This window comes from Cariama cristata, unplaced genomic scaffold (assembly GCF_000690535.1).
Source record: "Cariama cristata isolate BGI_N322 unplaced genomic scaffold, ASM69053v1 scaffold17949, whole genome shotgun sequence".
NCBI classification, from domain to species: domain Eukaryota; kingdom Metazoa; phylum Chordata; class Aves; order Cariamiformes; family Cariamidae; genus Cariama; species Cariama cristata.
Window position 1 is genome coordinate 958 of NW_009634263.1, and position 11,597 is coordinate 12,554.

The 11,597-nt window shown below is 46.6% G+C and overlaps 1 protein-coding gene across 1 annotated transcript in view; it reads right to left on the minus strand.

Moving 5' to 3' along the window:
- Positions 1–253: 253 nt before the first annotated feature.
- Positions 254–11,597, minus strand: part of FAM172A (family with sequence similarity 172, member A) — a 75,026-nt gene continuing 63,682 nt past the window's right edge. The window contains exon 3 of the mRNA XM_009707094.1: positions 254–396. Coding sequence (XP_009705396.1) covers positions 254–396 — 143 coding nt within the window. The remainder of the gene's footprint in view (positions 397–11,597) is intronic.

Genomic DNA, 11,597 nt, shown 5'->3' on the forward strand with positions numbered 1-11,597 from the left:
GAAGCACAACCAGTGAACCCATATTGCTTTGACAGTTGCGCTCATCTAGAAATAATGCAAAACGCTATTTAGATGTATACATCACGACCCTGTGCTCTAGGAAGAAAACAATCTAATGAGGGGCTGGGAGACTCCTTGCAGAAAACAAGCAGCGAAGAGGTTGGTGGTGGTGGTGTGTTTTTGTTTTGTTTTTGTTTTTGTTTTTTTTAGTTTTGTTTTTTTTAGTTTTTTTTTTTTTTTAACTCCTCTCCTTTTACAGTTCTTCGTATTTTCTCCTGTTGGAGCGCCGCATTGGGGCTGGTTTCACTGAGCTGTTCTTTGCCTCTACTGCCTCGCTGAAAAACTTGAAAATAGATGGAAAACTCTTCCAGGACGTTAGTTCATGGCGTTCCGTACCTGTAAAACACAAAGGTGACAGTTTCACCAGGGGTCCTTTGGCTGCTGCCAGCCCGCTCGCAGGGGTCTTAATGCAAAACCTGGGGAAACCGGTGGCTGGTCCGGGGGGACCCCGGTGGGGGTCGAGGCTGCCCCGCTGCGGAGCTCGGGGGCAGCCAGGCAGGAATAACCACGTGCACGCATCGACACGGGCACACAACAACCGTGTGCACACACGGACACACACAGAGACACACGCCAACCACGTACACAGACACAGACATAGGCACACAACAACCCTGTGCACACCCAGACACAGGCACCAGCGCACACGCACGTACGCACACACACGTGCACGGCCACCCAGATCACAGATCAGAGACCCCGAACGCGTTTCGGGGCAGGGAAAGCCAGACCCCAAAGCACTCAGCGAGGTAAAGCTTCGTTAAAGCATCTCACCTGCCTGGCCTACCTCGGGAAAACGAGCATCTACTTTCCAGGGCTGGCGTACTTTGTATTATTTCTTCTTCATTTCACATTGCTTTTAGCCTGGCATATGCATTTTTAACCAAAAAGAGAACACCTGACCTGAACAACCATCGAAGCATCACACCGTGCACCCTTCCCCAACAAGCCCACACAGGATACTGAGGCAGCCAAGCCGACCTCTCCTGCTCATCTCCTCCCTCTGCCTACAGATTCACCCTACCTTTTTTTTTTTTTTCTTTAGTGGGCACTTCTGTCGTTTTACAAGTGTCTCCTGCAAGGCACAGCACATCGGCTTTATTTAAACAAACAAAAAAAAACCCCAAACCTCACAACAAACCCCAAAACAAAACCAAGAGACAAGGAGCCCAGGGCTGTGAAAGAGTTGGGACCTCTTCCTGGGTAACCCAATTATGCGGAGATGCTGCCTGGAAGTCTCTGGATCCTGGGCCTCCGTTTGATACTTTAACATTGTTAATGATAATTCTTTAGTCTGTAATAGTAGGTCATTGCTATGGTTACTCTACAATGGTGCAACACTTCACTTTCCCCTTCAGCTATTCGCTGAGACCCGGTAACCACATTTGTTGCCTAGCAACAGTTTTGTGACAGTATCACAATCTGGGGGTGACAACAATGAAGGACACGGTGGCCGTGGCCTGCCCGGCGGAGAGTGGGTGCCACGCGGGGTGGCCGATGGTCCCCGGGGGACGCGGGGCGGCTGATGGTCCCGGGGGATGCGGGGTGGCCGCCCTGGAGGGATGCTCTGGCACGGCGCTGACCACGCACCCACCTTCACACCCCCACCGGGACCTTCACCCCCCGTGTACCCATCCTTGGTGGCTCCACAGATGCTCTCCCCTCCAGAAAGTCTTTGACAGAGGCACTACCCATGATGTTGCCCTCCCCCGCTCCCTCAAAGGCAGCCATCAGACAAGCTCCTCCAAAAAAGACCTCTACAGAAAGACACCACCTCCCACACAAAGAGACGGTTTTGTACAAAAAGGATCCACGTCACAGGCACGCACAGATTTCCACACCACCCCCTTTCTCTGCTTTCGTTGTATGGAGACAATTCATGACATCTTACGCGAATTTCCCAGAGGTGCCTTTTATACCAATACGTCCCACCTCCAAACTCACCCATCCTTGTGCAAACCCCCTTTGCTGGGAGGTGGTCCGTCATCTCTTGCAAATGGCTTTCAACGTGGACCGTCTACACTATCCCCTACGAGAGACACCCCATCAACGCTCGTTCCCCACCTTGGGGTCATCCCGTACATAGAGGTGTCCCACCACAGCGCAAGGATAACGCTGTCCTTCCAGTACAACCCACAGCCAACCAGACCTGTCCCTCTGGTTACAGCATGGTTGGGTAGGCTACCGTTGCCCATTGCCACCATCCAATGACACCAGCAAAGACGTCATCTACCGAAGCTGGTTTTATGGAGGGAGGGGCTGTCCTAGCACACCTCAAGGACAGCTAGGTCTCCTCACACCCCTCTGTCACAGCGCATGGTAGCACCATCCCTTGATCCCCAAAGGGCAAAGCATCTTCCCACGCGGCTTTCTGGGCCCTACACGGATGGTTCCCACACAAACACATCTCTGCCACTCCTACCCCCCTGCATCCGTCTCCCCCTCTCTCGGTCGTATTCAACTTCATTAATAGCCACTGGATTCAATTAGATGAAAACACAGGTAGCGAATGTTACGTCGTTGTTTCTTCCTCCCCCTTTCTTTCTTCTTCACCAACGACGTTCCTCCTCTGAGAAAGGGCCATCCAGAAACAAAAAATGACAAAACACTAAGTTTCTGAAGCCCCCCCATCCCTTTCTCCGTCCCCTGCCTTCTCCCACGCACTCTCCCCACAGCCTCAGGAGAGATCAGGCTTACATCCACCAGTGTCACTGAAACTGATTAACCCACAGCTTTCCTGTAGCAACCCCTCTCAACCCACCCCTCTCAAAAAACAATTCAAGCTTTGAGTCTAGAGGGACTCAATGATTCAGCGGTCTGAAGCAATTTTAACACTCCCTATTTTCCCTTTCCTAGTAACAATCTTACTGACAGATGAACAATTTCCCTGGTGATAAAATCACTACAATGGCTATTTAGTTTCTAGGATTACGATGATTCTTTGCTTGATTAATATTGCAATAAGAAAAGCTTGCCAAGTATCTGCCTTGGCCCTTTACAGTCATTTAAAGGTCAAATTTTGTCCTTACGTATTCACATTCAACCACTACTAAAGGGAGAGCCCTAAAAATTTAACACTGCACAGACTGTGCATTTATGATTTATATACCAAGGGCTTGGAAAATTAGACAGAAGCAAGAGGAGTTATGTCCTAAGGGTGATGACAGATTTGCCCATAAGGTGTTCGTCACAGGAAAAATATCGTTGACGACTGCAATCTCAACTGTGTATTTAGTAGTAGACAAACATAAATTAAATGCATGAGCAGCCATCTATTTTTCAACAGAAAGAATCGTTTGTGAGGGTCGGATAATAAGAAGCAGTTGTACTAAAGCCAAGGTCCTCTAAGGTATACGTACACCTTCAGCGCTCGCTAATTTCGACGGCCGTGATGATAAACTGCACGATTCAATACACCGTATTAAGTGATGGGTTGTCGCACAACGTATGGTGATTTTGGACATTAATTCTTTGTGAAATCTTTGGAGCATGTTGCAATGAAAAGACATATAAAAACCGGTAAGTGTGGGAGACAGCTGGAACATCCTAAAATATGCTAAGGCTACAGCCACAAGAGAAAAAAAACATCAATCCCCCCGCTCCCATCACCACAAAGAGAAACGAGAGAAACGCCATAAAAGCAGATCGACTTCCCAGTTGTCAGCACGGAAAGAGGTAGGGAGAACTGAATGTATATTTTTAACATGTACAGAACATCATTGGAAAGGAGCTCCAAAGAGAATGCGGATCCAATAATGTGTGAGGTGAAACGAGTAATGACTGTAAAATGGTGAACGAGTTTCAGAATCAATTTACCCACCACCACAAAGAGATACTGACAATTAGAAATGATGAAGACTTGCCCATACAGTTGTTGATACAAAAAAATCAGGTAAGGGAATACTTGCAAAAATTTAATATACAAATCATCAGGTCTGGATGACACGCGTCTGAGGGTCTTCAGGGAATCAGTTAATGAACTTGCTGAACTACTGGCAATTACTTCTGAGAATTCACGCACAATCAGGTAGGCACCAGAGGACTGGGGTGGGGGTGGGAAGCAAAACAATGCTAATTTGAGAAAAGGACGATTAATTGAAACTACCGCACGTAAAATTTACCTTTGACTATTGGTAAAGTAAAGAGATCGACATTACAAAAAATTGCTGCTGCAATTGTTGGGGCAAGAGGAGCCTTAGAACAGAACAGGCCCAGATTTGACAAGAACAGATGAAAACCAAGCTTGACCACTTAACTGAACGACAAAAATCACCAGGCGAGAGATTTATCCATTGCCGTGTCTTTCCGCGTAGGTCAACCTGGCAACTCAGCGGTGGCAGAAACCTGGGGAATCACTTACAACGGATTATAACCTTCACTGCTCCAACGGGCTCTGGTTGCCCCTACCTCTCATTTGCAAATGAGCCGCTTTACTCCAGCCGAGGAGACCTCACAATACTTGAGATTTATGGTAACGCAGCTCCCAGCTGTGCGGTGCCGTGCCCGTGCCGGCTCTAGCCGCGAGCACCATGTCCACCAGCACCCATGGTGCACAGGGCATCTCTGCAGGCTTGGTCCAGACCCAACACATCTCATCTCAACTCATCTCATCACCCTTCTTCACTGGGTCACAGTCTGGGACTCTGCATGCTGCAATTACTACCGCAAGTCTGGAACAGCATCACAGTTGATCAGGGTTCCCTGCATTTCAGCCGAAGAAAGGCAAAACTCTGGATAATGTTGGAGACAACATACGGTATCTCAGACCATCTCGGAAATGGGCACTGGTGCACTTCTTGGGAAGCGGTTAGGGCATTTGAGAAGATAAACAATTAAGTGACGATATGGGGTTAAAAAAGTACCTGTGAAACCCCAGAGGGATTGGAATTAGGGCTCAAGTCTTTTAAACACGGTTATTAGTGATCTGAAAGAATAATGAGAATGCTTATTAGTTAATTAGATTAATTAGCAGATGATATATTGAATAGGAGATAAAGCAAACATCAGAAGGGACAGAGAAATAATAATAAGGGCAGCCTAAATGGGTAGGAAAAACAAAGAAGGAGATAAGCAAAGATTGCAACTGGTATCGGTGTCTGCAGGGGCGGCTGTGCAACGCAACCGGGCGAACCATCCCGGTGGCCATTTGCACGCACGTGTGCGAACACATTTTCGCAACCTCCCCTTTACACTTCCACTCTGGAAAAGCAGTTTTTTCCCCAGCGAGGCCAACAAACTCCTCCGTCTGAAACCACCGTGGAGGGAAGGAGCTCCGCAATCCCCATAATTCACTCTTGCAGAGCGATTACCGGCTGTGCAGGACAAAGGTGCCCTCCTACGGTGCCTGCCCACTGCGCCGGACAAAAGCATCCTCCCGCGGTGCTCAGAAGATGCACGGCACAATGGTGACCCCCCGCCGCGTTTACAAGATGTGTGGGACAAAGGTTTCCCATGCTGCACAGGAGCCGAGAGAGATCTCCATACGTGCCTCCGCGCCGAAACATTTCTGCAAAGTTTCCAGGTTGAAAAGTTTCTCCGCAGATATTCGCCACAGGGCTGACTTCGGGTCTGCTTCTCTAAGCGGCGGCTCATCTCTAAGCAGTGCGGGCTTCAAAATGAATTAGGGGTGCTCCATGCCTCGGGGTTTAGTCCCCAGTGGGATGGAGAGCGTTGCTGCTCTTCACCAAACGTCTTGCTCGGTGGAGAATTTGCAATTGATGTCAGCGGGAGTGAGCTCTGTTCCCGTGGTCGTGGTCCACGCCGAGACCCTGCCGTGCGGCAAAACATCAATGCCAGCATGGGGCAGGACGTCAGCTTTGCAATCTTGTCCCCAAACACCGGCAGAGGTTGCTTTAACATCTATGATTTAAGCTCCAGCAATATAAAAGGTCCTACGCCTTATCAAAACTTGATTTGAATGGTTCAAAGGGTGAAATGCAGGCTTTTGGGGGCATTTGCATGAACAGAAGCACTTTAAAAGTTACTAAATGTGTTTTATCCTTATTTCTGTCGCTCTGAGAAGCAACACAATTCATTCTTCTGTTACAAATAAATGAACAAACAAGCCAACCCCATCTGACTTGGGAACACGAGTGCGATGTGCCTTTCAGAAAGGATATATCCTCCTGAAAGTTACGAATCCATGGAAATATCTGTCTTTCTCACATTCTCTCCACACACAGACATATTAAAGTCTTCATGCAAGACTTTAACTCTTAGGTATGTAATTCTGTCATTCTGTAACTCTGTAGTGACCTAATGATACTGTTCAAATCTGCATTTATGTGTGAGAAAAAGATACTTCATGTCTCTCCTGCATCCATCTTTCTGGCTGCTATTAGATGACTTCTGTATCATAAAGTTATTTCTAAACAGGAATTTTAACTTTTTTTACCTTTGAGTGCATCAGACGTTATCAAGAATGACAGAACTATTTTTAATTCATAAGGTTTCTCCATTTACGATTCCTGGATCCCATGGATCTGCACAGGAAGAAATTATTGTGTCTGTTGCGACTACTTTGCTCTGCTGATGTGAACCTCCAGGTCTCAAACCCCAAAACCGAAGAAGCTCTCAGAGCATTACCGGTAAAACTACGGAAAAAGGAGATTAAAAAAAATACACCTTGCTTAAAATCACTAAACACTTCTGACAGGGAGGATGAGAGCACCAGGAAAAATTGGGAAGGAGTCCATTAGCTCAAGAGGTTTGAGAACCAATGACCTTCGGAGCTTCTGCGTATGCACTTCTAGACATCACAGTGGTACAGAAAGGTTAAAAGCTTAGGCGAAACTAAGAGACAAACCACACACCAATTAATGAAATGGAAGCAGTCACTTCTGAGGGGACACAAAAAAAGAAAACAAACTCCAAACCTTGACATGTTTAGTTTGGCTAAGAAGTAATAGTTTGTGGAGTCACGGACATGATAATAATCTAAAAGCAACTGTGTGGGGAAATTAATTCTTTGGAGGAGCCAAGGGGGAAGAGACAGAGAAACCTGAAGAAATGAAATACAGCTTATAAAGGGGGCTTAGGCACACAGTAAGCTGGTTTAGACGCAATATTCATCCAAGGAAAATTGTGGGAACCTTTGTGGCAATGCTGGAGAATAGACTACACATACCAAAGACATTTATACTCGGTTATTATCTCCTGTGACACAGACCAGTGTCTATTTTTGTTGGACATATATTATCTCTAATATCTTCCATGGGATGAGGGAAACAGAGCAACAAGCACCCCGCCAACCCAGAACAAAGATTACCTCTGAACTCCGATCCTCGCAATCAGCTTTTTTCCACCCCTCCTTTACAACACACAAACTACCCACAAGAAGCAAGTGGTCTAAAAAGGTAACAAAATATTTAATTATTTCCTCTTGCCCCGCGAGAAACAGATGCAAAGATTCAGGCAAAAGCTCACTGCAAGCAAGGCTGGCAAAGCAGGGAAGAGATAGGAGGCTATCACAGCTGTCATTTTTCACTACCCTTCATTAAATATTAAGTGCAGTCCCATGAGCACGGGTCATTTGTTTGCTCCTCCGTGCGCTAACTGGCCAAATAAGTGAAAGCTGTAAGGTCGTCCCCTCCTGAGCGCAGATTACCAAAAGTCGGGTTATTTTTTGGGTCACCAAAAGTCAAGTCATTTTCTTTTGAGTATATATTTAAAAAAAAAAAAAAAAAAAAAAAAAAAAAAAAGGATATCAAACAGCTATAGGACCTTCTCTGTAAGAACCAGGCATCTGGGACAGAACTGCTATTAATACCAACGCAAACAGTCATGGTAATACAAATTGCACGTAACTGCATCAAAAGCCAGTCAGGATTCAAAACCAGCTAAAAATGCAGGCTGATTAAATAGCGTTTCAAGAGACAGAAGAGTTACAGGATCTCAGGCTGTGGGCTGGTCTGAATGGCTGCTCTGGGCTAAATAGTCCTGAAAAGCAAAGATGTCCTTGGGTCCAAAATTTTCACAAGAAGTCTTTTGCACAAACGGGCAGGAGTGTGGGCAAATGGGTAAACCCATGTAGACCTGCTCTCATCTATGCAATGAACACCGTGAGACGGGCTGGCTGTGGGCACAGGCAGAGAAAAGCAGATGGTGGGGTCGGATCCAGACTCCCCGAATTGCAGGAAAGCTGGGGGTGTCCTCAGCCGGCACCGTTTGCACAAAGACCTCTGCCGAGGTGCCATCCCACCCAGCCCCGCTTTTGTTAAGGGGAAAGGCAGAAACTCGGCCACCCATCAAAGGGCAAGGACGGTGGCAGGTGGGAGAGCTGCCACCACCCAGCTGAAGCTAAAACAGCCCAAATTTGCACTGGGACCCTGGCTGCTCCCAGGCAACTGTGGGGGATGAAGATGCGCAAACAGAACCTTCGCCCCAGCATCATTTGAGGACTGCCAAGCAAAGGGAAGCCACGATAAAAAACAATCAGCCTCCCAAAATTTGAGCCGAGGTGAGGAGGGGCGGGGTGGGGGTGTCACCTCCGTGAAAGCCTTGTGTGCAGATATCCCGCTTGCCAAACATCTGCGGTGCTACCCCGCACAGTGAGAGGCAGCAAGGAAAACAGCCAGCGGGTGGGACACTGGATAAGCTCGTGTCAGGCTTCCCAGGGATCCAGTCTGAGGGGAGAGGATGCTGAGTTTGGGGCTGTGCCATAGGGAAAGCCACTGACTGTCTGCTCCCGGTGAAATGCCACGCGATGCTTGGGGGATGATCTGCTCCGCCAGCGTTACAGCATCCCACCCGTCGCTGGGTGAATCAGACCTGCAGCGTTGTTACCGAACGACACTCTCACTGGCAGCAGTTCTAAAAGCAGGCAATGTTCACAAGAGAGCAAGCCATTTCCCTGAAGAAGGAGTCCCATATAGATGTGCTCGATGTCATACAACTATAGATCTTAAAACTCATCTTAAAATGGCGTAGCATGCAGAGAGAAGTAGGCAGGGGTTGAAATATTTATATCTATATATCTGTGTATCTCTCTATATCTGTATCTGCACCTGCATTTATATCTGCATCTGCATCTATATCTGTCTCTCTCTCTCCTTATATATCCGTATATCCATATCATATATATCTCCATCTCTCTCTCCCCCTGCCTCATCTATAACTACACCTTTACCTGTATTTAAAGACAAATATAAACACTCTTTACCTGTCAAATGTTGAGATGGGATGTTCAGTTTACATCTTACAAAGATGTTTTCGGGGTAAGAACATACCGAGGGAAGGTGCAGGATCTCACCACAAGTTAATAGGTTAGACAACCATCTCTTGGGAATATTATGGGTGCAGCTGACCTCGCCCTGGGGAACGTGGACAAATTAGATAACTCCTTGAGCTTCTTTCTGTCCAGTCCCGTCTTTTAATAGTCTGTGACTTTACTGGGTTTATTTAGGCAACACGTAAAGTTGGTTGTATTTGCAGGGTACATCATAGTACCTCTGAAGCATTTAAATAAGATACATTAGTGAGCTAACTAAATTTTTTCAATGTACATGCATTTTTTCCTATCATGACTTAGAAAAAAAATGTTTAGAAAATTGCACCCAAGAGCATAAATAAAGTATTTAGCGTTTGAAAACCATCATTCTCTTAACTAGGAGAAAGGAAAAATATCTTTTAAATAAAGGAAGTTTCGACCTGCTCAAAACCCCACACTTCCCGAGAGAACATACATCCACACGGCTTCCTGGGTGAGACTGCTGAAAAACAAGCATTTAAACTTCAAAGCTTCCACAGGCTATAAACCTGAAAAATACTAATTTACATGACCGATGTAAACACTTAACACGTTACAGCATCATACAAGCAGTTGGTTACATTTCTTTCTCTCCACTGCTTTCCCAGGGTACTTTTAGCAGAGTTTTCTCAGGAGAAGTCATCATTACCGTGCTTTTGCAGACCGGGATGCTCCGCCGAGGCCAGCGGCAGCACCGGGAACGGACCTGAGCTCTGCCGAGCCCGAGGCTGGAGCTCTGCTCACCCAGCCACGCCGCCCGCGTTAACAAGCACAGAGGGTTTAAAAAAATAGATTTAAACACATTTAAAAGGTACCGCGGCAATGCCTGTAAGTTAATTTAAATCGAAATACTGAAGAGCTGAATTTTACATCTCGGTTTATTCCAAAATCCCACAGCTTTTCAGTTTTTATAGGGCAGAGATCTGACGCGTACCACTCGCTGGTAAGCTCTGCTAACTTGGGAGAGGGCTACTTGCACGTAAAGTAGTTCCACTGATGATGGTAGGACCAGACAAGTGAAAGGACCAGGCACCTACCGCAGTGGTATTTTATGTTTATTTGATCCTAAATAGTAATCGCACCATCAAACATCCGTATGGAGAATTAATTATTGGAAATAATTCCAAAAATGCTGATGTCAGCTTACTTCAGTGAAGAGTATCACAGATTTGTAAAAACCCACCAAGCAAATGAAATTATGTAAATCACCCAAGGAACAGCTGTACCAGCAGCATGACCATGAACCGACCCAAAAACACAGCGGACAAGGCAACGTGGTGGAAATGGCAGCGCCTGCACCCAGAGCAGATAGGAAAGGACAGCAACACTTCAAAATCCCGTGTTACATGACGGTAGAGACACCTCATCTAATAAAGATGGAAAAAGGTCCTTCATCGCTAGCAGGATAAGCACAGATTTGCAATTGCAATAAAGCAATTTTAAAGTAAAGCAGCTGAATACAATTTTCTCCCCTTTCATGCCGGGAGCGGAGCTTGGAGACTGGCATGGATGCTGACATAGGCAGTCGTGGAAGTCAAGAAGGTCTTTCCAGGGACAGGAACGAGCCTGCGTCTAAGGAACAAACTGCAACAGGAACGTGTGTTTTTATGATTTCAGTAAGAATCTGAATTCATACACCGTAAGCCTTTAGTGAATAAATTAACAAACACCCCCCGCCAGTGGAAAATGTTTATAAACTTCTGCATAAGGAGTATTTCAAAGGGATTCCCCCCCCCTCCCCGAAATTTCTGCTTGGATTATAGTGTCCTATTGTATCTGTGTAGGCAAAGGATTGCAGTCAACATCAGCTGAGAGTATTTTCAGAGGCACAGGAATGGTATTCAGTAACCTGTCCACTTAATCTTATGACTATTGGCTTTTGCTGGCCCCAGCCCAGCCCAACCAACCCAACCCAACCCAACCAACCCAACCCAAGCCAACCCCTCCAAAGCGCCCCCCCCCTGCCACAGGGCCATCCACCTGCTTTCCTGCTCCAGCTGGACACCCACTCCAGATGCCACCAGCTGCCAAAAAGGACTCACCCCCCTACATCAAAAGAGGTGAAAATTAACAGCCTAAACCCAAGTATCCTGAAAATCCTGATTCAGCTGCTCACCACCCCTTCAGGTGTCTAAGCTCCAGAGACACCTCAGCTCCTGACCTTAAAGCTTCTGCCTTATTACACTATCACCTCCGTACATGCTCAGAAACACTTCGGGCTTGACAGGGCAAATACTTTCCTGTGTCTCAGGCAGACAGACAACCTCCCCCACCCCGAAATGCTGAGCAG